The sequence below is a fragment of the Periophthalmus magnuspinnatus genome, chromosome 7, assembly GCF_009829125.3.
Source record: "Periophthalmus magnuspinnatus isolate fPerMag1 chromosome 7, fPerMag1.2.pri, whole genome shotgun sequence".
Classification (NCBI taxonomy): Eukaryota; Metazoa; Chordata; class Actinopteri; order Gobiiformes; family Gobiidae; genus Periophthalmus; species Periophthalmus magnuspinnatus.
The window spans coordinates 25,338,860-25,365,223 of NC_047132.1; the positions used below are offsets into that span (position 1 = coordinate 25,338,860).

At 38.0% G+C, this 26,364-nt stretch overlaps 4 protein-coding genes across 4 annotated transcripts in view; 3 read left to right on the plus strand and 1 right to left on the minus strand.

Moving 5' to 3' along the window:
* The first annotated feature begins 962 nt into the window (after positions 1-962).
* On the plus strand, positions 963-9,114 carry LOC117373323 (putative helicase mov-10-B.1). The gene is made up of 23 exons (XM_033969297.2): positions 963-1,247; positions 1,309-1,414; positions 1,591-1,781; positions 3,356-3,452; positions 3,544-3,685; positions 4,014-4,263; positions 4,334-4,447; positions 4,514-4,685; positions 4,845-4,987; positions 5,062-5,238; positions 5,391-5,503; positions 6,061-6,257; positions 6,356-6,453; positions 6,521-6,618; positions 6,720-6,818; positions 6,895-6,997; positions 7,066-7,180; positions 7,435-7,626; positions 7,699-7,773; positions 7,844-7,969; positions 8,043-8,131; positions 8,366-8,478; positions 8,618-9,114. The coding sequence occupies exons 1-23, from the start codon at positions 1,114-1,116 to the stop codon at positions 8,677-8,679; spliced, it is 3,006 nt and encodes a 1,001-aa protein (XP_033825188.1). The 5' UTR covers positions 963-1,113; the 3' UTR covers positions 8,680-9,114.
* A 407-nt stretch (positions 9,115-9,521) lies between these two features.
* On the plus strand, positions 9,522-18,075 carry LOC117373325 (putative helicase mov-10-B.1). Its single transcript, XM_033969299.2, has 23 exons — positions 9,522-9,769; positions 10,038-10,134; positions 10,275-10,306; positions 11,682-11,778; positions 11,852-11,993; positions 12,525-12,759; positions 12,836-12,949; positions 13,125-13,305; positions 13,428-13,564; positions 13,635-13,811; positions 13,898-14,010; positions 14,224-14,417; positions 14,482-14,576; positions 14,650-14,747; positions 14,830-14,928; positions 15,003-15,105; positions 15,180-15,294; positions 16,925-17,104; positions 17,179-17,250; positions 17,321-17,404; positions 17,466-17,554; positions 17,640-17,704; positions 17,779-18,075. The coding sequence occupies exons 1-22, from the start codon at positions 9,636-9,638 to the stop codon at positions 17,680-17,682; spliced, it is 2,631 nt and encodes an 876-aa protein (XP_033825190.1). The 5' UTR covers positions 9,522-9,635; the 3' UTR covers positions 17,683-17,704; positions 17,779-18,075.
* Positions 18,076-18,158: 83 nt separating this feature from the next.
* Positions 18,159-25,817, minus strand: LOC117373347 (rho-related GTP-binding protein RhoA-A). Its single transcript, XM_033969334.2, has 5 exons — positions 25,683-25,817; positions 21,245-21,400; positions 19,948-20,068; positions 19,211-19,341; positions 18,159-19,134 (listed from the first exon to the last, which is right to left on the minus strand). Exons 2-5 carry the CDS (start codon positions 21,398-21,400, stop codon positions 18,961-18,963), a joined length of 582 nt encoding a protein of 193 aa, XP_033825225.1. The 5' UTR covers positions 25,683-25,817; the 3' UTR covers positions 18,159-18,960.
* The window catches only part of LOC117374184 (chemokine-like protein TAFA-2), an 84,528-nt gene continuing 83,362 nt past the window's right edge, over positions 25,199-26,364 (plus strand). The window contains exon 1 of the mRNA XM_055223139.1: positions 25,199-25,319. The gene's annotated coding sequence lies outside the window, so the exon portion shown is untranslated. The remainder of the gene's footprint in view (positions 25,320-26,364) is intronic.

Genomic DNA, 26,364 nt, shown 5'->3' on the forward strand with positions numbered 1-26,364 from the left:
GAGCATGCTTTTCTGTGATAGTGTGTACCATGTTATAATAAATGAGTTTCCGATACAGTTTAACATGAATACAATTTCTATCTTTGAATAACAAGATAATATACTACCAAATCATAACATGATCATTTTATCTCATATAATGACTGGATAATTACAAATATTACAATAAGTAATAACTAGATCATTGTCTGTATAGACCACAGGGTACAGCTGATTTGGCAGCACCACACTTCTGTAACAAACAAAAACACCAAACAGTAATAGCTGAGATGTTGCTCTTTCATTTGGTAAATTTCTATTACAGTAGTTCCCACAGTGGGGTCCCCTAGGGGAGCCTCAGAAATATTGCAGGCCCCCCACAAGTGTTGTCCCATACAACAAGCAATAAAGAAAAATGAGTTTTAAATCAATTTAGATTTAGTTATATTTCCTTATATTAGAATTAAGCTCACAGGGATGTTTTGTTTTAACAAAAAAAAAAAAAAAATCTAAGGAGAATTTTTTTTTAACATGTACTGTTAAAAATGATCATTAGAGGGGCCCTGTGTGATCTTCACATCAACGGGGGCCACGTTCCAAGATGAACAGTGTCAGTCGCCTACATCAACCCCCTTTACAAACCTTACATCCAATCAAACTATTGGATTGGATTATACAGAACAATGTATTTCTACTAACGTATAATAAATGAATAATAAGAAGATAGTCATTAAATGATCCATTGCTGCCACCTTCTGGCAAGAGGTGGTAAACGCATTATGTGCAGATTCACCTTTGGACATTTTACAGCTGTAGCAAAAGGCTTAATATAAATTATATGGTCCGGGCTATCAGTACTTATCTCTTAATGGGGCTTAATGTTTCTACAGAAGTGAACCTGATAGGTGTGCCCGCTTGGTGACTCAGAGTCATGGACACTTAAGTTTCGATTCTCCAAAAGCGAGACGCGTCAGTCGCACCCTGCTGAGCTGTTTTCGTCAACATCATGCCATACACTGTATCTTTAATCAGACTCCTGAACGGAAAACGAAAGACACTTTTCATTTCCTAGTCAGACATGACATTCAGCAAACCGGACTGAAGGCTGCAAAGGCTCCCAGTTAGTCTCTCATTATGGTGAAGAAATCAATAAAACAGCTACGCCAGATTGGACTAGACTTCTATGAATATTTACAAGAGACAAATCAAACTTCAGTTACGCAAAAGGAAAAACTCAAAGAAATTTACAACACCGAGTTTAGAAACAGGTAAGTTTAAATTCTGAGTCAGACAAAACTGAACTGTTGACTAACCGAAGACTCATTTTAGGACTGCTGATGCAAGGGATCCAAACTTTGGCAGAGTGCTGTTTGCCTTAAAAACATCTAATCTGCTGCAGAAGTCAAAAAGAGGAAGTCTTCATTTCCATCCAGAAGTAAGTATATGTAATGAAATTGATTGTACATATGCTACCAAAACTTTATATAATCAGGCTATGCTTTGCCTGTATCAATTACAAAAAAAAAAAAAAAAAAAAAAAACATACATTATTATAAATAATTGTCTTTTTTGCTAAAGTGGTTAAGGAAAATCCTGTGATCTCAATTACAGGTACAGGCTTTGTATGTGGACCAATGGAGTTCAGGCAGAAGACAGAATCCCCTGGACCAAAGAGAGGGGGCTGCACCTGTGGTCAGAACCCCTTCTGTGGCGGAATACTGTTCTCCTGACCAGGCAGAGACTGGGGTTCGAGCCCGCAGGGTACTGGCCTGTGAACTACTGAAAAAACTCAAGATACAGAGGTAACATTAGTCAATTGTATTTTTCACCGTTTGTTGTAATTTATCACCAGTCACTTAACTTGCTTCACATACATTTTTGCAGTTGCCATACAAGTAAACTTTTTTTTTTTTAACTTCACTAATCATATTAATTGAATAATAACATCAATAATTTGTATAAGGTATAAGCATTTCAGAAACATAACAAAGTCTGGAAAGTAAAAATGTCTTTCATTGTACAAGTAATGTGGATTCACCCTTATTTAGCTATATGCTATTTTCCATCTGTAGTCGCAGGCACAGTTGAAATCAAAAGTTTACATACATGGTGTATAAAAGTACATATGCTTTTTTCTCGCTGAGGAAGATTACTATGCATTTAAACAATTTGTGAATGTCCAACAGATGATGTCATGTCTTTGGAAGCTTCTGACAGACTTATTGACATTTGAGTTCATTAGAGTCACACCTGTGAATGTATTTGAAGGCACACCTGAAACACACTGCTTCTTTGTCTAACATCATGGGGAAGTCAAAACAAATCAGGAAGGAAATTGCTGACTTGGCCAAGTCTGGTTCATTGATGGGTGCAATTACACGCAAGTATAAACACCATGGGAATGTCCAGCCATCATACCACTCAGCAAGGACACGGGCTCAGTGTCCCAGAGATGACCGTGCTTTGCTCTGAAATGTGAATATCAACCCAAGAACAAAAGCAAAAGACCTTGTGAAGATGCTGGCTGAAGCTGGGAAGAGTGTGTCATTATCCACAGTGAAACGAGGACTGTACTGAGATGGGCTAAAAGGCCACTCTGCAGGAAGAAGCCATTACTCCAAAAGAAACATAAAAAAGGCAGATTGCAGTTTGCAAATGCACACAGGGACAAAAAACTTAATTTATGGAGTGGCCATCACAAATCCTTGACTTGACTCAGTTACACCAGATCTTTCAGGAGGAATGGGCCCAAATTCCTGCCAACTATTGTAAGAAGCTTGTAGAAGGATATTAAAAATATTTGAGTGAAGTCATACAATTTAAAGGCAATGTTACCAAATACTAATGAAATATATGTAAATGTCCATAATGTCATTATTCTGGCAATTAGCAAACAGAAATAATTGTGGTAATCCTAATTGATCTAAAACAGGAAAAGTTTAGTCTGATTTCATGTCAAACAATGAGAAAAATCAGACTATGCCTTTCCAGATAGAGTATGTAAACTTCTGGTTTCAACTGTACAGACAGATGAACAGAAAACTCGATGCCCGTGAACACATTAAATACCCCTGTTTACACAATAGCAAATTTTGGATGTACACTAAATTAATCAGCAATTAGTCAATAGCAATACCTCCTGGAAATACAATTATCTGATTCATCGTTAACAAACCAATGAAATAAAGAAGCTTAAAATTCATCATTAATATTATCTTCTAAAATACACAATTGATAAAGCATCATAATTATTGTTAAAGTTGGTGATGTCACTACTAATGCATGGTAAAATAACTAACAATAATATCACTGACTATTTTAAACCTTAAACAATGCATTTTTACTAAATCCAAATCGTATGGTGTGTTACATGCAGGGCTGAGGTCACCTCTGACAAACATGGCATTAAGATCACGTCTGAGGCGCTGTTTACAGATGGAAAAATGACTCTGCACCTGGAAAGTCTGTGTGAGGTATCAAATGCATGAACATAGGCTTAACCTATGACTATAATGACGAGTGCCTTATAAAAAAATGTAAAACAGCCTATTGGTTTGTTTGCAGTATACTGTGTATCTGAACATTGAAAACACCAGCAACCAAACAGTTAATTTTATCTACTACACTGCTCTGCACTGGCTCCAATGCTTCTCTCTGGAGGATGAGCACAAAGTGACCAAGAAGACACCCCTGGCACTAAATCCCGGTAACTCTGATACTAGTATCCATGAGTGGTTGTACCATTCATGTCTTTTAGCAAAACTATGTCCACTTAGTTTTTATTTTAGTTAATGTGTTTGAAGGGCATATTCAGTCTCTCATAATGTAACAGTGCATTGTGAAACATTGTTACCGTATTTGTCTATTCTTTTGTATTTATTCATTTATTACTGTTTAATCCATTGCTCATTCATTTTAAATGTCAGGGTGCTACCAGTCCAGCACCGCATATCTGGGCCCTATCTATGATATTGCTCCACAGACAGGAGTTATACTTATGCCTGTGGGCTTACTATGAATTTCTATTGTTGCAGGAGAGCATTATGACATCAAGGTTAAGTTCAATGGCAACGCAATTGGATTCCACCCTGTGACACTCGCCTTTGAGTTCAAATCTGACCTGAAATCTTCCACTTCTTTTCACATTGTGCGCTTTATTGAAGCACACTGTATGACAACAATGGGCAAAGAGTTGGCCCCTGTGGTCACCTATAGGCCTCAAGCACTTGCTGTAAGGACCCGTGCAGCTAACTTCACTATTGTGGATGGGCAGCCTCCTGAAGGGTATACATCCACCCAATAAATATGTTATTATTGATTGTCATGATTCTCATTGTCACTTTTCACCTCTCAGCATGTCTGTTATGAAGCTGAAACATAAAGTGCAGCTGAAGCCATACCCCATCCCAGACTTCATGAACGCTCTCATTATTGCACTCAAACAGCAAACATACTACAGTGACAGAAGGTAACCACATGCCAATGCATAATTAAACAACACTATATTTAATAAATGGTTTAATGTCAATTTAAGGAAAGACATATTAGAAGCCGCTCTGAGCTGGGAAAACTATGCAGAAAAGTTTAAGCTCATGCTGTTTCTGGAAGAGCTTCAGATGGAGGTGGATATCCAGAGATACAATATACCCAATGACAACCAACCGGAGGCAACAATGAAAAAAGAAAAAAAACTTCTGGTCCTCGAGGTACTATCTGTAGGATTTACTGTATCCGACTGTCAAGTACTGCTAATGGGATTCCAAATAACAAACATTTCCTTTTGTAACTTGGTTGTCCCGATCTCAGACATTAATTTGCAATCCTTACAAAGAATAAAAGTTATTTATTTACCATTTGTTTGTTAGGTTCCAGGCGTTGCTGAGAATCGCCCGTCTGTGCTTAGAGGCGACCAGCTGCTGGCCTATCCCATTGGAGAGACAAATAAGAAATATCGTGGTTATGTCCACTGTGTGCAACTGGACAGTGTCAAACTGGGCTTTAGCTCAGAGTAAGAAATAAATGCTTTTATTAGTAAGGTTTTAACTTACTCTTTTATGATTATATCATTAAAATGCATTGCAGGCTTCTGGATATCTTTATAGAAGGAATGAAGTTTAACATTGAGTTCATCATAAATCGTCTTACTCTGAGAATCCAGCACAGAGCAGCAGAGTTTGCTGAGAGAAGTGCACTGGCCCCAGTGCTGTTCCCAGTGGCACCCCCTTCACCTGCTTCACAACAGACTCTTCCTGATCTCAAGTGGGTAGCTATGAAAAACTGTTCTGTCCAATTAAAGTGAGATTTATAAAAATAAAACTTAATCAAAGGCATGTGATATCATCCTGCACAGTCAGAATATATAGCCATATCTTGAATGTTGATCCATTAACCTTTACTTTCTATCACTTCAGGCTTTTCGACAGAAAGCTGGAGAAAAACCCAGAGCAGTATCGTGCTGTGCAGCATATAGTTGCAGGTTCATCTAAGCCTGCCCCATACCTAGTGTTTGGTCCACCTGGGACAGGTACTACTGAATGCTTCATTCATATCTAATGTTATTTACAGTGGGTCATGTGTCCAGCATCCCAGAGGATTGGCCACAAAAGTCCAGAATGCTTTGCATTTCAATCCAAAGCATCCACTCCTAGTTTTCCCTTGATAAACTGTAGTCACAGCTGCATTTGGGAAGACAGATTCAAGGCAGCCCCTTGCCTCAATCTATAACACATAATATCATTCACATGTTCATGCACAGGGGATACACTCTGGAAGTAAGATGCAGAAAGTGTCTTTCCTACACAGCCACACAATGCCAAGGTGTGAGCTTGACAAATTTCACTTTCCACAACAATGGTTCTCAATTAAGGGAAAGGCTGAATTCATTTTTGCATATCCCAATATTACAACAACAGTCACATCACAGGGCTAATGACAGTATCTCATGTTTTTTTGACATTATGACCTTTTGCAAGCAAATTTGATCGACCTTCACAATACAGAAAAAAGCTAAAAAAAAAAAAAAAAAAGAAACATTTGACCGCCATCTTCCAGATTTCTTATGTAAATGCAATACTTTTCTAGGCAAAACTGTAACAGTGGTGGAGGCCATCAAACAGATAGAGAAATGCAAGGCCAACTGTCACATCCTGGCCTGTGCCCCTTCCAACAGTGCTGCCGATCTCCTCTGCAAAAAGATACGAGATCATGTCGATGTGTCTTCGGTGTTCAGGATGTACGCCAGCAGCCACGACCCAATGCTGGTACCAGAAGAGATCAAGGTGAGTTTGGTCATCTGCATTTGATTTCTTTAAAATGTCATATATTGTATATTGTACAAAATATTTACATTACATTTGTGTGTTTTTTTCCTACCAAGGCTTGCTCTAATCTGATTGGAAACTGTTATGAATATCCTGAAAAAGAAAAGCTCATGGAGTATAAAATAGTGGTTACAACGCTGATAACTGCTGGAAGGTACATCAACATCTTTCACAGTTGGCTTGGACTTAAAATTTTGAATAACATTAAGAATATTCTGCAGACTGGTCTCAGGAGACATCCCCATGGGTCACTTCACTCATGTGTTTGTGGACGAATCAGGACATGCTGTTGAAACTGAGTGTATTGTGCCATTAGCGGGTAAAGCTTGAAAACAATACATTTTTTGTTAACATTTTAATGTTAATGTTTAATGTAAGTAATTAATTCCACATATGATTTTGTGATCATTGACAATGCAGGACTACTCCATCCAGAGACAGGGCAGGTTGTTCTGGCTGGAGACCCTAAACAACTCGGGCCCATTATCAGATCTCCATTGGCTCTGAAGTTTGGCATGGGTGAGACAGTAACCATGAGTTTATCTACAGTAGTGCCCTGCTTTGTATTGACTTCATATAAATGTTCTGTGTGCAGGGCTGTCTCTGTTGGAGCGTTTGATGACAGACTTACCTCTTTATCAGAAAACCAATGGCGTGTTTGACAACCGCTTTGTGACTAAACTTCTCCGCAACTACAGGTAACTATTACAGAAATACTAAAATAAACAAATTAATTGATTACAAACTAAATCATCTGCTGTTTTAGGTCTCATCCTGCCATTTTAGAAATTCCCAATGAGCTCTTCTATGACGGAGAACTTCAGGCATGTGCTGATGAGCAACGCAACTTTTATTGCAACTGGGAATACCTTCCAAAAATGGTAAATTTCCCCAAAATGATATACTTGACCCAGTGAAGTGTTTCTGAAACCCCTGTTATTCAAACTTTTGTCAATCTCACTTTCCAAATTTGACCATCTTCTGTTGCATTTTCATATTAGTGTTCTCTATCTCTTTTCATTATATTACATTTTATTAATGTGTGTGATACACTATCGTCAATAAAACTCAAAGACTATCCCTGGTTAGCTGTTCATGTTACCTGATAATGTTTGTGTTGACCTTTGCCTTTTAGAATTTTCCAGTAATATTCCATGGAGTGACTGGTTTAGATACACGTGAGTCCAGCAGTCCGTCGTTCTTCAACATCGCAGAGGTAGAGGTGCTCATGGATTATGTGATGAAGCTTCTGCAAACACAGGGAAAGAAAGGCCTCTCTACTCTCTCTCCAAAAGACATAGGCATCATCGCCCCCTATAGGAAACAGGTAAGAATAACTCACATTTGAACATGAAATACATTTTTGAAGCATTAGCAAAAGAAACTGTTCCCATCACAGGTGCAGAAAATCCGTAAGGCACTTCATATAGTTGAGAAGAAATTAAAGCCATCCAAGGACTTGGGTGGTCTAAAAGTGAGTATTAAAACATATAATGCTTAAAATAAACTGGTCAGAGCGTGGCTATTTAATATGTGTCTGCCAGGTGGGTTCAGTGGAGGAGTTTCAGGGTCAGGAGAGAAGAGTGATCCTGGTGTCTACTGTGCGCAGCAGCCCTGATTATGTTGAGATTGACAAGAAGTTCAAACTGGGATTTGTCAAGAACGAAAAAGTAGATATTTAAATTTTACTGTAGTGAAAGTTTTTTGTTAAAGAATGCCCTGACATGCGTTTGTTTTAACCAGAGATTCAATGTGGCTATAACTCGCGCCAAAGCCCTGCTGATCATCGTGGGAAACCCCTTAGTGCTGAGATCAGATCCTACTTGGGCACGGTAGGTGCACTTGTGATTCTAGGGGTGAGAGATTTAAAAAAAAATTGTCTTGGGGATATGCAAAATTAGAATACCTGAAACATAATCTTTCAAGTAAGGGCACACATTTTCTACAATATTTAAACCTCAACCAAGACATTCACATGCAAATTTTAGCACATTTCAAATGGACTGTGAACATATGTTATTGAGATATACATTTTTTTCACCCGATTTCTTCTATTGTAATTCCAGTTTTCTCCAGTATTGCCAAGACCAAGGTGGCTACAGAGGTTATGTCCAAACTGAGGAAGATCAGGACATTGTGGAAAGATGCGCATCTTTGTACCTCAGCATGGAAGTGGAAGGTATTAATTAGGCTTTTGACCCGCCTTTGTGTCTAAGTCATGTGATGCGAGATTTGACTTTGACTTTGGCTAACTCTACAAACATATATAAACTAAAATTGAATGTCTACTATATAAATATTATTTTGTTTTTTGACAGTGAACACTGAAGAGAGTGTTGTACAACAACAGCTGAACCCAGAATGGAGACATGAAATGTGAGGACCAAAAAGCACGATTTACGAGGACATGTGTTCAACTTTTTCAGCTCTGCCCAGTCTATGGCTCTACCTCAACTTATTTTTAATTAAATGCTTATTTATTGCTAACTAAATTGGCAAAGGAGGTGCCTTTTTAGATGGGAAGTCAGTAGGAATAAAATGAAAAGAAATAGTCCCTAAACAAATATTATCATGTCAGAAAGATTTGTGAAGGTTAAAAAATCACTATTGTACAATCTGATGTTGCTGCCTTTAATTAAAAAAGTACTTTTTTCAAACATAATAATAATAAATACTGTTATTAAATCACATTTGTCTATCACCATATCAAGAACTTCTTCAAAAATGTGAGCTACTCAAGTAAATGTAACTAACATGCAACTGTCTATTAACCACCTTTGATCTCATCTTCTGTACTCTTTAATAAAATGTGCTCTCTGGAAACTTTTAAGTCCTCTATTGTGTAAAAAACGTAGACCTACAACCCGAGGACCCCTCCAACATCACCAGATAAACTGTGGATGAGACTGATAACATGTTAGCGCAATTTAGTTTGAGAAGTGTGCCCTTTTTGCACTGGTAAATCACCGGGTCCATTAGAGTTCATTTCATTTTCATTCATTTAGGCTATTTATTAATGTCCTGCACAGTTAATGCACATTTCATAGATTTTAAGCTCGAAAAGGAGTGGAAAGAAGAAAATGTATTAATTATCCTACCCCTGTAACTGGACTAATCTTTGTGTCCAGTTTGAACAACGCAGGGCCCCTGACAATTAGATAATGCGATGGGTTATTTGGGGCACATTTCGAGCGCGCTTTACCTCCGGAAGAGAGAAGAACATTGGTACTTTCCGGGTCCTCATCGCGCTCATTCTCTTCATCGACCGTCAGAGCGTCATACCTTCGCAGAAAAGTTATTGTTTTTATTGATATCAGCGCTACTCTCGGCTCCATCATGGGTAAAAAGTCTATCAGAGACTGTCGTGATTTCGGACTGGAGTTTTACGTGTATTTAGAGGAGACGGGGCGCACGCACATCACAGAAAGGCATTTACTCCAGAGCATTTACAAGGAAGAGTTCAGAAACGAGTAAGTCAATCTATGAAAAATAAATAAATAACAAATGTACTTAAATTGTAGGTTATCCAGAACAATCAATGCAAACATGCTAAAAACAGCTCCAAAAGCCAATCGGCGTAACTGTGTCTATACTTCTGATTTAAACGTGTGTACTGTACAAATAAAACAATATGGGGTTCCTTAAAGTGAAGAATATTAATACAATAGCGTAATATAATATGAACTTATCACCATTTCAACTGCAACTGCGTATATTGCATATTTTGGTCTTTTGCAGAAGGCCTGGGTTTCCATTTGGCTCAATCCTCTACGGACTGTCTTGTTTTGGGAAAGTGAAAGTGAAGCATGGCATCAACATATTTTTTTTGCCAAAGGTATGCACACAAAGTATAATTATTTAAGCTCAGTAAGTGCGGATTTTTAACATCTCAGTGTTTAGTAATAATAATAATAACCCATATGATTAAAAAAAAAAAAAAATTCTAAAAACGTATTTATTTGTACATTGTTTCAGATACACAACATGAAGTGGAGTCAGCCTTCAAGGTAACTGAAATAAAAATAATGAATAAAAAGATATTAACAATGGCAAAAGCTAAGAAGAAGGGACCGTGTGGGGTCCTTTAGGCTTTCATGTTGTCCCTATTGGCTATTCTACAGTTAGAACCATGATCTCTTTGCACTAAGGTTCCCCCTGGTCCAGACAGTCTTCCCCAGTGGCATTGAAGGATGGTCAAAATGAGGATAGAAATATTAGTAAGCTATTATATGAAACAGTGATATGAATAATAATGCCATTCCCTGTTTCTGCTGTTGGTAAGTCACAAATCATGCAGTCCTAGATAAGGTTTATGTTTCATCAGACCCACAGATATACATGTAAAAAATTATGTACAAATATTGAAAAGACACTTCTTGTCCTTGAAACACTTAATACACAAATGCTTCGTCTGATTGAATGCTGTCACCGCTAATCGAGGGAGTGATATTCCGTGTCTTTAAAGCCCTTACGGTGCTTAAATGATCTACACGCCACATGTAGTTGTTTCAGTTGTTACACAAAGTAACAGCTGCACTGAGCAACGCCAAACTTCTTCCCTCAAGTGTAATATCAGAGTAAAGGAAGGCTATCGACATTTTGCCAGCTGACAAAGGGAGGCACTGTGATGTTGAACTCATTTGATTACAAGCCTAAGGTGAATACCCTGCTCAGTGACACCACAACCTACGAATTACTGAAGTGAGACTCTACCAGTGGTTACAATTAGAACATAATAGAATACTTACAGAAGAATGCTTACATGTTTTTCCATACATTTCTTTCAATTATAAAAATGGCAATTCTCTAGTGTCTACAGCTTTTAAACTATTAAAAAAATCAGTTTGAACAAAGTTGCTGAAATTGTACCATCTGCTAGTGCTTCATAACCTTGAACAGTTTTCCATGGGAGAGCCTGAAGGAATGCTGTTATCAAGACATTACAATAACAAAGAACCACCTGACATAGTCTTGGTTTACAAGTGACATATCAAGTTCACCGTATCAAGTTCCTAGTTTGTGAACTGTGTTCACAGACTATGGCAATAAAAGTCTTCTGATTCTGATTCTGATTCTGATTCTGACATAAAATAAATTGACAATACTGCATTTTCACCTAATTTCTTATTCTTTTAAATAACTATGGTTACCCTGTGACAGACATGACTCAGATATAGATACCATGGTAAATATTTAAACAATCAAAAACAACAAACAATTGTAAAATGTTTAAGATTGACCAAATATACACATATCTGTAGTTATTTTAGTGTTTCAGGTTGATTTGAGGACACACATTCTGATGAAAAATAAAAGGCATAGAGACAATTGTTTTGTCTCTTAAGTGTTGTGTTTAATATACAAATGTTAAATATTCTTCAGGGCTGATATCACTGATAAAAATGGGATTGAGATCTACTCTTCTGACCATGAGTTCAAGGATGGGAAGATTTCCTTTGAAGTACACAACAACAGCGAGGTATAGTATAGTTTAACAATACTGTTACATGGTATTAAACAAGAGACAAACAATTTCTTTGTGTTTCATACAGCACACTGTGCCTCTGTACATTGAGAACACTGGTCATGAAACGGTGCAGTTCATTGATTATGCTGTTCTGCGTGGGTTTGCAAACTTCTCACTGAAGGTTGAGGATGTAGTGCACAAGAAATGCCCACTGGATCTCCCTCCAGGTATGGCATTTTTATTCAACAAATATAAAAAGGTTGGGATGTAGAATTGGCAGAAACATCAAAAATGTTGTTGTGGAGATATGCTAAATTAAAATTTGCATTGAGAATATTGTCTAGCATACTAAAAACTACTCTTCAAAGGCTGCAGAAAGAGCTGATCCAGTGTAGAGAATTGAAAAGATCTAAAGTCACACTTAAACTTCAATAAGGCATAAAACCATATGTTTGTAAAGCAATGGTAAGAGCAGTTGCAAAGCCTCTAATAATATATGTTAATTAAAAGCAAACTATTTCCCTAAAATATAGAATATACAACTAAAAGAGCTGTGAGAGTTGTGTTTCATTGCAAACAGTTCTAGGATTGCCTTTCAGTCTGCTGCTCTGGCCATAGAAAAATTTCTTGTTTCCTTCCAGTAAATATTACAGATCATTTAGTTTTTGTTGGTCTCATATGGTTGTGTATTGGTTAAACAGCTATTTACCTTGAGCTGACATTTTAAAAATCGTAATAATTAATAATCTCTGTTGCAGAAGACATTTATGAAGTTGAGGTAAAGTACAGCGCTTGTGGAGATGGAGTCGAGTCAGTGATGCTTGCACTTGAGTTCAAACTTGAGAGATCCTCTACTTCTTTTTACATTGTGCGCTTTATTGAAGCTGTGTGTAAGACCACAGCAGGGAGAAAGGCCCTCTGTCGGCCTCTTGCCCCTCCGACATGGACCCCTCCAACTAAGGTCACCATTGTTGACGGCCAACTTCCTGAAAGGTAGTTGGCCGTAGTACACATACAAGTTTGAATACATGCACATGCTTCATCCTCATTAATTTTGTCATCTATTTAGTATGTCTGAGAAGAAGCGAACTAATCTAGTGCCGCTGTATGAATATAAACTACCTAAAGATATGAACCATCTCATCTTGGCCCTCAAAAAGCCAGACACCTTCTGGGATCAAAGGTAAACATGTCATATTGAAATAAAGCAATTTAAACAGCAAGTACCATGCCTTACCTATAGAGATTTGGCCAATTTAAAGCTCCATTCATGTGATTTTAACTGTCATTGAGAAAATTCTGTTAACATCGGTAAATACTATAAACAGTACTAGATATATATTAATAATGTGTTTCAGACAAAAGACATTACAAGCTCCTCTGAGCATCAACAACTATAAAGAGAAGTTACAGCTCCTGTTGCATTTGGAAGAGTATCAAATGGAGAGGGACATCAGGAGATACAACGTTCCCAATGATAACCTGCAGGAGGTGACAATGCAGAGGGACTCTTTTAACGAGGAGCTCCTGGTTCTGAAGGTACACGGAAATTAAGCTACAACCATATTATTATTAACAGATTTTGATTACAGTGGACATTATAATGATTATGCACAGTGATGGTTGTTTTTGTTTTATTTTTTTAATGTAATGTTTTTCAGATTACTGCTGAAAACCGGCCCACTCTGCAGAGAGGTGACCAGCTGCTGGTCTATCCTGTTGGAGAGATAAAGAAGAAATATCGTGGTTATGTACACTCTGTGCAACTGGACAGTGTTAAACTGGGCTTTAGCAAAGAGTAAGGACATATAGTTATGTTTTCCTGGAAATGATTGTAATCGTGATGTTTCATTTGTGTGATTTTTCAGGCTGCTGGATATCTTTGTAAAAGGCATGACGTTTCACATTGAGTTCACAGTAAATCGTCTGAATCTAAGAACCCAGCACAGAGCCACAGAATTTGCTGTGAGAAGTGGACTGGCTGCAGTATTGTTTCCTTTGGCCCCCACTTCACCTGCTCCACAACAGACTCTTCCTGATCTCAAGTGGGTAGCTCCCAATACATTTCTTTGAGTAAATTATTTCACAGCTCAATTGTTATTTTTTTTTTTAAAAAAACTTTACTTTACAGACTTTTTGACAGGAAGCTGGGGAAAAACCCAGAGCAATATCGAGCTGTACAGCACATTGTTGCAGGTTCATCTAAGCCTGCCCCATACCTACTGTTTGGTCCACCTGGGACAGGTACATAGACACAAAGAAATACATGCTCTAAATCCAATCAAAGAGGTATGAGAGGTTAAATTAGTTTTTTTTTTAATTTTTTTTTTTTTACATCAGATCAGATCTGTATAAACATTGGTTTTGATAATTGAGATACTCAACAAAGATCATCAACAGCTTATGTGACTCATTCATTGTAGTGATTGTACAGTGAGGTTACTGTGAAAATTTCAGGTAAAACTGTGACCGTGGTTGAGGCCATCAAACAGATAGCCAAATGCAAACCTCAAAGTTGCATCCTGGTCTGTGCCTTCACCAACAAAGCTGCTGATTTCCTCTGTGAGAGTCTACTGACGGATGGGGAGACTCAAGTGCTCAGGATATATGCTAAGAGCTACAACCCTCAGGATGTCCCAGACAGTCTCAAGGTGTTAAAAGTTATTTTCCTAAAAACTTATTTTACTTTCATGTAAACTTAAACTGTGTTTCTAGGCCTGCTGTAACCTGGTTGGAGACTATTTTGAGTTTCCCAAGGGTACTAAAGATCTGAAGTCAGTCAACATCACAACACTGTTAACGTCTTCGAGGTTAAAGGAGCCTTGCACTTGTACTATCATCTTTAAATGATAATATCATCCAGTAACATAGGGTTTTCTACAGATTTGTGACAGACAATTTTCCCGAAGGCCATTTCACTCATGTGTTTGTGGATGGGGCGGAATGTGCTCGGGAGCCAGAGTGTATACTGCCACTAGCAGGTGTGGAAATAAAATCACATTTCTCTCTCTTTAATATCTTGTGTTATACTAATTTCAGTTTGTTTAATAATTAAATACACAGGACTACTCGATCCAAATACTGGTCAGGTTGTTTTGGCTGGAGACCCTAAACAACTTGGGCCCATTGTCAGATCTCGATTTGCTCAAAGATTTAGCATGGGTGAGACAGTAACCATGTTTATCTACAGTAGTGCCCTGTTTTGTTTTGACTTCACATAAATGTTCTGTGTGCAGGGCTGTCTCTGTTGGAGCGTTTGATGACAGACTTCCCTCTTTATCAGAAAAACATCGGCGTGTTTGACAACCGCTTTGTGACTAAACTTCTCCGCAACTACAGGTCACGACTGTGGAAAAAAGGAACAATAAATGAACAAATACATTCATTGCAAACTGACTCATCTGCTGTTTTAGGTCTCATCCTGCCATTTTACAAATTCCCAATGAGCTCTTCTATGATGGAGAACTTCAGGCTTATGCTGATGAGCAACGCAACTCCTGCTGCTCGTTCGGACCTCTCCCTCAAAAGGTGACTAAAGTTTTATCCCCCCCAAAAAAACCAAAAGCTAAAAAAACTCTTTCTAATTCAGTTAGTATTTAATAAAAGTCATATCACCAAAAGGCATTTATAACTAATAAGGCAAGGAGAGGCTATTTAAACAGGTATAGTATTTCCGGATATATCTGACTGAGAGACAGATTTTCTTAACCAAATCATTTCAGTCATTATGTATGTATTTTAGAATATTCTTAAAGGGTATTTTACAGTCAACACTTTGGGAGGAGGGACTTACCGTATTACTGAGGACACATTTTAAAAGTTAAGTAAAGTTGAAACTTCTAATTCTCCATAGAGTCCACAGCTACAGTATACAGTTGAAGCCAGACGTTTACATACACAATATAAAAAGACACATGCTTTTTGTTTTCTCACTGTCTGATGTGAAATCAGACTAAACTTTTCCTGTTTTAGGTCAGTTAGGGTTACTAAAATTATTTCTATTTGCTAAATGCCAGAATTGGGCAGAGTAAGAGTATTTTAGACAGTTTTTCATTTCTTTCTTAAAAATCATAAGTTTACATACAGTAAGATTACAATGCCTTTTAACAATTTGGGAAAATCCAGATGATGATGTCAAGTCTTTAGAAGCTTCTGACAGGTTTATTGACAACATTTGAGTTAATTAGAGACACACCTGTGAATGAAGGAACTCCTGAAACACTTCTTCTTTGCCTAACATCATGGGAAAGTCAAAACAAATCAGCCAAGATATCAGGAAGAGAATTGTGGACTTGCAGAAGTCTGGTTCATCCTTGGGTCCAATTTCCAAATGCCTGAAGGTGCCATGTTCATCTGTTCAATTATATATATGCAAGTATAGACACCATGACACCATCATACTGCTCAGGAAGAAGACGGGTTCTGTGTCCAAGAGATGAACGTGCTTTGGTTCGAAATGTGCAGATCAACACAAGAACAACAGCAAAAGAAACAATATCCAAAATGTCATACAGTTTAAAAGGCAATGGTATCACATGCTAATGAAATGTATGTAAACTTCTGACATTCTGGAATTTATCAAATAGAAATAATGTTGGTAATCGTAATTGACCTAAAATAAGAAACATTTAGTCTGATTTCATGTCAAACAGTGAGAAAAAACATTGTATGGGTCTTTTTGTATAGTGTATAAAAAATTCTGGTTTCAACTGTATATGCAAGTTCATACCTGTCTCCACTGTCTTAAAGTGCAACACTCAATTCTAACTCCACACTGCTTTTGGTCACGCCTTAAAGTATCCTGGCAAATTATAGGACAGGAAACAAATAACAATCTGCTAATTTCAAATAGTTCTTTGTTTTCACTATATGGATTGATCTCATCAGTGGCAAATGACACAATATTGTGTTGTTTTTCACCTTTATTCTCCTGAAATGATCGGAAATGTTGGCTGCACCAAAATATTTTTATATCTTAAGAAAAATCTGACTTGAAGTTACAGGTAATATTTTGTAAGGCTACATTATCATTTTGAAATGGGGGTCCATCGCCTTCTTATGTGGGTTGATGTTTGTTTTTTTTCTTAAAAAGCAAAGTGTATTTATGTTAAAACACACACACACAAACAAAGACACTAATGCTGACTACAATTATCAGGGTTTCCCAATAATCTTCCATAAAGTAACCGACTCGAGCAGCAGTTTCTTACTCTTCAACAATGCAGAGGTGGATGTGCTAATGGATTATGTGAAGGATTTGCTGCAAACACAGGGAAATAATGGTCTCTCCAATATCTCTCCACAAGACATAGGAATCATCGCCCCCTATAGGAAACAGGTCAGAATTACTCACTTATGAATACATGAAATAATAAAATAATTTTAAAAATGAATGCATTCTTCCCCTTACAGGTGCAGAAAATCTGTATGGCACTTCAGAAAGTAGAGAAGGACTACAAAATCAAAAACATGAGTAACCTAAAAGTAACACACTGCACTTCATAAACTGCCTCCAGTGGCCAGATTGTCTGAGCTTAATATGTGTCTGCTCCAGGTTGGTACACTGGAGGAGTTTCAAGGTCAGGAGAGAAGAGTGATCCTGGTGTCCACAGTCCGCATAAGTTTCCTAAATGACAAGGTAGAGAAACTAGAATTTATCTAAAGTTTTAACATACTCAACATGCTTCTGTTTTAACCAGTGGTTCAATGTGGCTGTGAACCGTGCCAAAGCCCTGCTGATTGTTGTGGGAAACCCCGGGATGTCAAATTCACACTCTGCTTGGGCGCGGTATGTCTCTATTGATGATTAGATTGATAAAATTACATTTTATTTACTGTTACCCTTACAATGTATGTACTGTTTGTCGGTCTAGTTTCATTAGCTACTGCAAAGAAAAAGGAGGGTACAAATGGTGATGAAATTAAAGATTCTCAACAGGTAATGTGTTTTTTTTTTTTATTCAAATTGTACCACTTTACAGATGAACATCTCATTTTTAAATTGCATTACAGAGAAGGCTTTGTAGATTCAGCATCAGCTCGATTCAGAATGGAGAAACAAAATCAAGGAGTAGAATATTCAGATCCAGTCGGGGACCCAAGTTTAGTTCAGTTGAATATAATCAGTGTTTCAGTCTTTTTTTTTTTTTGTCTCTGTAATGGATAACAGGAAATCCATTGTTTAAATTGTGTTCATGGCGTCTTTAATCAAAGTCCTTGGACACCTTGGCTGCCTTGAGTCATTGCCAAATACTTTGTGTTTTTAATGACATTGTGGTCTTGTTGTATGGCTGGATAGAATGTTAAACCTTTTTTTTTTTTTCAATTTTGTTCTCTAAACTGTCAGAAGTTAACATAAAGCTGTTTTTCACAACAAACACTGTAGTCTGTGGGGTATTTCAAAAATACTTTATTACATGTTTGTCTCAGTCTCAATAATATTCAACTCATCCCGCGCAGATTTTGCCACCTGGGTTAAGCAATATAGGCACTGCCATGGACAAGTTTTTTACCCTGTACAATCAAAATATGAAAAATGGTGGGAACTAAATTAATTTGATTTAGTTTAAATGGTGATAGATCAGGTATTTATATATATATATTTTTTTTCGCTCATAAAGCGATGCACCATGGCAGCATAGGCAAGAATAGTCCCTTAACAACTGGTCTGTGCAGATGTGGCCCCAATGGACCAGTTTAAACTCCTACTGCTGAAGGAAATCGAAGGTATAAGAACAGGCTATCGCACTAAAGTGACTGCCCAGGGTTTTGTAGATTAATTTGTATGAATAGACTGAATTTGACCCTTTAAATGTAGACTCAAAAAAGCTCTGCTGCATCAGTATTTAAAAAATTATGTTTGTCAAAAATAACTATGAGCATAGCTTCAGCTTCTTTAGGGACAGGTCTCAGCATTGGGGGTGACAGTCAGTGGGCTCATAAAATATACTCATAAATACAAAAACATTCAACAATCAGACTCTTCACATAAGCACAGAGGAATGCTGGTGAGTCAAAACAAAAAACAACAACAACAGTGAAACAAGCAGAAACATGATTTAGGGCTTAATGCCACGGGTGAGACAGTCTGCCATATCCTCCTGTGGGATATCTGCATTTACGTGTGGTTATGGAAGTTCAGGAAGCCTCAGTATAATCCAAACAGTGCCTTGCGCCAAAGAGAGGAGAGCTCCTTCACAGTAGCTCACAGATGTTCTTTGCCCTACGCTTGCGGACCTGCAACGCTGCCCTGGTGGCCATCTCAAACACTTCCCGCACTCCATCCTTGGTCTTGGCCGAGCACTCGAGGTACCCAAAGGCATTGATGCGATTGGCCATGTCTCTGCCCTCGTCTGGCTTAACAGGCTCCTGTGAAATCATAACAAGTTTAGGATGATGTCAATTTAAATCTTTAGTGGACAATCACATTCTGAGCACAAACTACCTGCTTCATCTTCTGCAGCTCTCGTCGAGTATGTTCATCATTCCTCAAGTCCTTTTTGTTTCCAACAAGAATAATTGGGACATTGGGGCAAAAGTGTTTCACTTCAGGTGTCCATTTCTCGGGGATGTTCTCTGAAAAATAAAAACAAAAACACCTCATGAACACAAGCCCCATACATTAACATGGACTTGTGTTCTTCCTTTTCCCTTGAGGCTGCAGAGACATAAACAGATCTTCCTGACCAGAATACAATATGTGCATACAAACAAACAAGGTTCCTGCCAAAAACTCCACATATGTTTTTGATGAAGATACATACATTATAATAAAATTATAATTAAAAGCTCAAAAATGGTTTTCATTATATAGACAATAGACTGTATAAATAACTGGACTAAGGAAGTGTGACACCCATAGCGTTCAACTCCGGTCAAATGAAGCTCATCATTCCACATTTGAAATTCCAATAAGAAGGCACCCGATTTGTCTGTTATTAATGTTCATATCTTGATTTATGCATGCAATAGCAAAATAAATATACCAGGATCATATAGAGCGGGTTAAGACAAACATTTTAAGAGTCGGTGGAGGTGGAAGCGCACCCACGATCACTTCCTATTTGGAATGTGGCGGCTTGCACATTAGCCATGTCCATTTATATAAACAGTCTATGATATAGACCTTAAAACAATTGTTATTATGAATGAAGCCCAATAGGTAAAAGAGTACAGACGAACCTAAGCTGTCAGGACTGTCGATGGAGAAGCACATGAGGATGACATCTGTGTCGGGGTAAGACAGGGGCCTCAGTCTGTCATAGTCTTCCTGACCTGCAGTGTCCCACAGTGCTAACTCCACCTGACACACAGGCAAGAAGAATAAAGCATCAGATGTGATAAGGATTTATAGTGTTTTTGTAAATGTAATTGGTTATAGTGGTGCTCGTGCTGCCAGGACACTCTTGTAAAAGAATTAAAATCTTAAGGAGTTTTATCCTGATTAAATAAATGATTGATGGAATGAATGAATGTATGAAGGTGACATGGTGAAAATATCCAACACTGACATATGAAAGAACAGTAGTAAACTCTCTCCCTCCACTTGAGGGCGCTACAGTCTCTTGAGACTTCTAAAGCTCAGTCAGCTGCCATGATTAGCTGAAGGTATTTTTCTACTTTAAAAGAACAAAAAATGGCATATTTGAGATTAAAATTTTAGTTGTACCAACTTAATGACTAACTAAAGCGTGTTCTATGCACACACATTTCTTCTACTTTTAATATTATATTTTCACTGTTTCTCTGAGTGAAACTTCTGAAACATAATGAAAGTCATTATTATTCAAATTATCAGAGTTATTACATAAATCACATCAATCAAGTTACACCAAAAAGTACCATTATTTTTCAAATTGTGAGGCTCTTAGCTCAACTCTAATTTCTGGTCCCATTCCCAAGTGTTAATTTTTTGTTTACTTGTTTAGTAGTTGTGAGAAATGGGACCATGATATACTAGTATTTACAGAGGCCCCTTTGTAAGAATGTGTAGGGAAACTGTTTTGGTTTATGGCAATTGTCATTGGAGAATGAACATGAAAGTAGAGAAGTTATTTAAAGTGACATCATGTAACTCTCTGGAGATGACAAATCTTCTCCAGGCCAAGGAAAAGTCCAGGGTTTATTTTACATGGTGTGGCTTTAAGCCTTTTATTTCAAGCCAGGTTGATATATAAATATGATCATTTCATATAGGGGAAAAGGGGAATATTTAGCATCCTAGATGTAATGTAAACTAAAATTGGTCAGAGAAACAAATTATTCCCACAGTTATAGTGGAGAAAACAGGAAGTGGGGCATTATTCATGAAGCACAATGAGGGGGATTTAAACTTGTACCAGAAGTGGCCATGGATCCCTTTCCTGTTGTTGACTTTTTGCTTTTGTAGCAAAATAAAATGGCCTCAGATTTCACAACACGTGTCCATGTGTCTCAAACTGTGTCAGATTTAGCGTAACCAATTAGGCAGAATGATTACCTGTTTGCCATCAACTTCAATGTCAGCTATGTAGTTCTCAAACACAGTGGGGACATAGACCTCAGGGAACTGGTCTTTACTGAAGACAATGAGCAGACAGGTTTTCCCACACGCACCATCTCCAACTATCACCAGCTTCTTCCTGATTGCAGCCATCTGCAGACATGACACAGGCGGAAGTTAAACATCATTTACAGTACATATAGTTAACGGCAAAAGGGTAATAGAGTATAAGGAAAAAGCTAGGTTTGGGAGCCGCACCCTCTTCCCTTTCCTGCGTCCTGCGAGAGGAGAAAAACAGCTGTTGTGGAAGAGAAAGAGCAGAGAGTGCTGAACTAGGAGAGAGTGCCACAATCAAGTTTAATTGTTTTAATAAAGAAAGTGTGTCGCCTTCTCTGTGAATGAAATGCAGTCAGTGAAAGTTAAAATAGGGCCATAGGTCAATGTCCTTTACTCTCTCGTGTTGTGCACCTCAGTCCAGTATACAGGGATACATTACACCTAACACTTTTACCAAAAAACAAACCAATTGAATAGAATTGAACTGTCAATCAAAAAGCTAAAACTCCATTGTAGCATTCTTTTGTAAGAATCTTGGATATTCAACAGTGAATAATTAAATGTGTCCTGGATTTTAACTGAAAGTAGGTCATGCACACTGGGAAATGCTGAATAATCAAAAGATACAATGAGTACAAATCATTTGACAAAATATGTTTTAATCAAACCGAAAGAAAGTTGGTGTTGAGCCCATACTCACACCCTGATCTGAACAGCATGTTACTGTACAAGGCACCACGTCCACGTGCAAGTTATTGCATAATTTTTCTCTGATTACGGTACTAAAGTCAAAGTTCTCCCACAGAACAGAAATACTTCTTCATAAAGAGTCTTATGATGGCAGTAAACAACAATATTTAAGAGATGTGTTAGATGTCAAGAATGCCTCTTCCACTTACTAGTCACTAACCAATAGGCATGCTTGAGCATGTATTTTTGAATCAAATAACTTAAATGCAAAGTCTGCATACTCATTAAAAAAAAAAAAAAAAAAAAATCAGTGCCGATGAGTCACTGAACCTTTGAACTACTGAAATTTCCTTATAAAAAGTTGTGCTAGATTACAAACTACATTGTAACCACCCCCCTGCCTTGAGTTTATAAAGTTCAAAATCTCTGAAAAGTCCTAAAAACAAAACCTTGAGCAAACAATCTTAATACATTTAATATTTAGTAGTTTTGAAATGATTATTGACAATATTTTCTATATAATAATTATCAGATAAATGGTTGACCCATGGAGTTGATTGAGTGTAAGGACCGAGAGACATTCCAGATGATGATTAATGACAGGTCAGTGGCTGCTCAAACACAACACTGTGGCCCTGTGAGGAATGTCTCACCCACATGCCCCCCTCTGAAGCCCTCCCACCTTCCCCATCCCACTGCCCCATTCAAAACACAGGCTCCTACACATGTACACTACTATCACTGCAGAAACAAATTATATCCAGACCCACTATAATCTATTCCGTAAATGACTAAATGATTATCCCAAATTTTATACTTCAATGATTATTACAATACTTTCTATTATTTCTATAAATGTATTTTTTCTGCTTGAGGGTCTACCACCTATTTGTTTCCATGTAAATATTATTGCATTGCATGGAATGTTCCACATTATAGCATTAAACGTATCTACTTTGCATTAATTCAATCTCTTCACTGCTAAAAATGCATTCTTACTGTGGACTAGGGTCACCTCTCCACAGACGGCAAGTCTGATGAATACTGCAGATCACGCTAGGGAGTACGGGAATTTTTTTTTTCATTTGTACCAAAATGCAACGCTGCCGAATCCTGCACATATTACAGATTAAGGAAATAAAATTGGAGAACGAAGTAAGTAGAGAACAATGGCTACATGCTGGTGGTGGTGAAAAAAATTGGCTGTCAATATGGCGTCTTGAAAATAAGAGATTAAACGCTGCTCAAACATGCACAAATCACTTCAAAAACAACTTCGGGTGAATAAATAGTGAGGGGGAACAACTATAACATGGTTAGAAGCTCTGAAATGTCTGCTTTAATATAGTATAAAAAGGACAAGAATTATACATTGCACATTAAACTAGAACCTTTGCCCATAGATTTCATAATTTTTCAAGGTTGAGTCCAACTTGAATTGAGAGCAACGGATGCAGGCCGGGGCAGCAGGAACCAAACAGGATCCTGAAATAGGACAGAGCCACAGAGACTGGCCTGGTCCAATTTATCACAGCACAGCAGCGCACAGGGACAGAGGACCAGAGCAGAAAATATGGGAGATCCTACGCACATCCTCCCTGACCCAGCTCTGTGGCATTAGGAGCTGGCCTGCTTCGGAGAACTGGGTGGGCAAATCTCCTACACTGGTGTGGAGGAGTTTGAGCGAGATTTATATTACATCACTTTACCAAATAAATGGAAGAATTAGTCATGGAGGCAGCTTAGGTAAGAAGCTAATCAGGGTTTTACTCCAGACTCTAACTAAAGCCTGTGGGAAAATATTATACAGGTAGCTGATTCTGTTCTATGTTGCTAATTGTCTAATGGATCTCAATCTAAAATAGCAATTTCCATACAAAGATCCAGTTGTTTTATTACCATGTCATAAGAAACTTACGCTGTAGTGGCAGTAATGTTTTCACAATATAAAAATGTATACTTAATTTTGAAAGGTTAATTTTGATACATTGTTACCCACCAAATGAATGGCCTAGCTGCGGTTTCATAAATTTCAAGAATATAACAGTAAAATGTAATTATTGGAAAGTTCTCCTCCCTAAGAAACGTAGACAAAAGCACAGCAGATGCACAGCTGGTTGTGGCTCCAGCTGAACAGCAATGTTTGTCAGGATCAAGGTGTCGCTACTTGTGTAATCAAGAAAAAATGTCAGACTTCACAAAGTGTCCTTATAGGGACTTCCTGGAACAACATTCAAACAGGAAGTGCTACCCCAGACTTTCTCCCCAGAGGATTTGCAGTGATACAGGGCAACAACACAGATCAAGTTTCCAATAAGCAAAGGGGGGGGGGGGATCTAAACATGAACAATAATTAAATGTGTTCAACAAGTCCTACTGGAGACAGGGGCTGGAAAAATACTGAACACATGCACGCCTCATCCCACATCTACAGTAGACTGTCCATCCCTGAAACTCCCACTGGCATGTAAGCAAAAAGTACAAGGCTCAGAGACAGACCCCGCCAAGAAAAACATTGGTTTTAGAAGACAACACCAGGGTGAAATGGACTCTGGTTATCATGACGGAAAGGGCTACTTAACTTACTCTTCCAGTTAATGTAGTATGTTTAATCACATTCTGAACATTATACAATGATAAAAATAAAGATTAATAATTAGGATTATATCTAGTTAAATAGGCCTACGATAAAACGTCATAGGACACTGAGTAGTGTTTTAACTATTCTATTCAACTGTGTCAATAGTACAGTAGGTTGTCAGCAACAATAACTCAAATACCAAACCCATACGGTCATATAGGCCTAACAGAGAATGAGACTTGTTCCTGGTGGACTAGACAAACCCTGATGTGCATTCATTTAGAACAATTCTTGAGAGCTTATTCAGAACTTCCCATGTGAGCTGGTATACTGCTTGAGAAGTTGGGCTTCATGGTTTTAAATGAATAAATAAATGAATTAATTTATCTGGCAAACACCGAGTATAGGCTACCGTTTTATGTCTCTGTACGTATCAGATGGAAATAGCCTGACCTGTAGTGTTTCGTCTTTGGCAGAAGAGTGAGTTTACGCCACATAACAGTTTGTTTGTTGTGTGAGGAACTTGCCAAGACGAGAAAAACATTTTGTGAGAAACGTCCCAGGAGCCGCACAGGGAAAGAGGGCGTGGCAGACCAGAGCTTACACTTTTACAATACTATTTCTTTGGTCATCAGCCAAACAAGTTATCAAAGTGGTGAGATGAGTATTTTAAAGGCGGTCATGCCTCTCCATAGTTGAATATAGCCGGATAGTCCTATGTTTTTCCATTGACTGGACAAACAGGTACGGGCACAAGTAGAAACACAACTTTTACAGTGAGGAAAGATCGTCTCTTGTTGACACTGAGCTCAAATCCGCACGAGTCAAGCAAATCTGTGCTTCTAAATGTCCTAACTATTAATCCCACCCAAAAAAACAAAACAATATGAAATAAAATCAAAGTTAAGTAAGATGTTAGATGTAAGATGTCACGATGTTATTTCCCGGAAAGTGGGCCATAGCCTACATGTAGGCCTACACTAAAGTTCAATCTCGCAACTATGTCGGGCTTTCATAGTGTTTGACGCATATCTCAGATGAAGTAGTTTAAAGCCGAAATCAGATGTCTTTCTGAAGTGACTTTAAAAATATAAGCTGCGCTCTTACCTTATATAAAGAGTGCTTTGAAAAGTCCAAGGAGCTCTCTTTAGTGGCTCCTGTGCTCGTCGTTTGGTTCAGTGTTGAAGCAGCTGTAAAGAGGGCGGAGCTCACAGGCCCCGCCCCCGCGCCGCCTTCACGCTCTGCTCCGTTTACGTCAACAGCGAAATTACTATATACAAATTCAATTATAATACTGCGGCTGTAACCAATTACTATCATGATTATCATCCAATGCTATACATTTCCGATTGCCATCCTATCCCTATTGCGGCTGTACATTGTGTTAAATATTAATTATAGAAATACATATTATATAGGCCTATATACCTGCCCAAACACTACATCCTTGACAGTAAAGACACTGACAACAATTTGTGCTTGACCATTTTTATTAGCGCACTTATACAAGACCGAGAGCTGTGGGACCTGTTGCACAGCGTCTGCAGCAGCGGCCAGATCGGGCCGTTAAGCGCTTTCATGCGCTGCTGATAATGAGCAACATATTTGTTACCACATACGCCAGGCCACATGTGGGAACAAAGAAGTTTCTTTTATTTTTTTTAATTAAACGTTATTATTACAAAACACGTTGAGGTGGTCGACGACACAGCTCCGGTAGTTCTGCGCGTCTTCATAGGAATGAATGGACGCCGCGAGGACACGCCGCGAGGACGCGCCCATCACGCTC

What these genes read in the sequence shown, in the direction of transcription:
- LOC117373323 (XM_033969297.2), top strand. Translation starts at nt 1,114, where the DNA reads ATGGTGAAGAAATCAATAAAACAGCTACGCCAGATTGGACTAGACTTC. An exon ending in ACGCTGATAACTGCTGGAAG is followed by an intron (nt 6,454 to 6,520) that starts GTACATCAACAT and finishes AATATTCTGCAG; the next exon opens with ACTGGTCTCAGGAGACATCC. An exon ending in AGGACTTGGGTGGTCTAAAA is followed by an intron (nt 7,774 to 7,843) that starts GTGAGTATTAAA and finishes TGTGTCTGCCAG; the next exon opens with GTGGGTTCAGTGGAGGAGTT.
- LOC117373325 (XM_033969299.2), top strand. Translation starts at nt 9,636, where the DNA reads ATGGGTAAAAAGTCTATCAGAGACTGTCGTGATTTCGGACTGGAGTTT. An exon ending in TGCTCAAAGATTTAGCATGG is followed by an intron (nt 14,929 to 15,002) that starts GTGAGACAGTAA and finishes TTCTGTGTGCAG; the next exon opens with GGCTGTCTCTGTTGGAGCGT. An exon ending in TAAGTTTCCTAAATGACAAG is followed by an intron (nt 17,405 to 17,465) that starts GTAGAGAAACTA and finishes TGTTTTAACCAG; the next exon opens with TGGTTCAATGTGGCTGTGAA.
- LOC117373347 (XM_033969334.2), bottom strand. Translation starts at nt 21,400, where the DNA reads ATGGCTGCAATCAGGAAGAAGCTGGTGATAGTTGGAGATGGTGCGTGT. An exon ending in TTGAAGTTGATGGCAAACAG is followed by an intron (nt 20,069 to 21,244) that starts GTAATCATTCTG and finishes CCTGTGTGTCAG; the next exon opens with GTGGAGTTAGCACTGTGGGA. An exon ending in CGACAGTCCTGACAGCTTAG is followed by an intron (nt 19,342 to 19,947) that starts GTTCGTCTGTAC and finishes TTTATTTTTCAG; the next exon opens with AGAACATCCCCGAGAAATGG.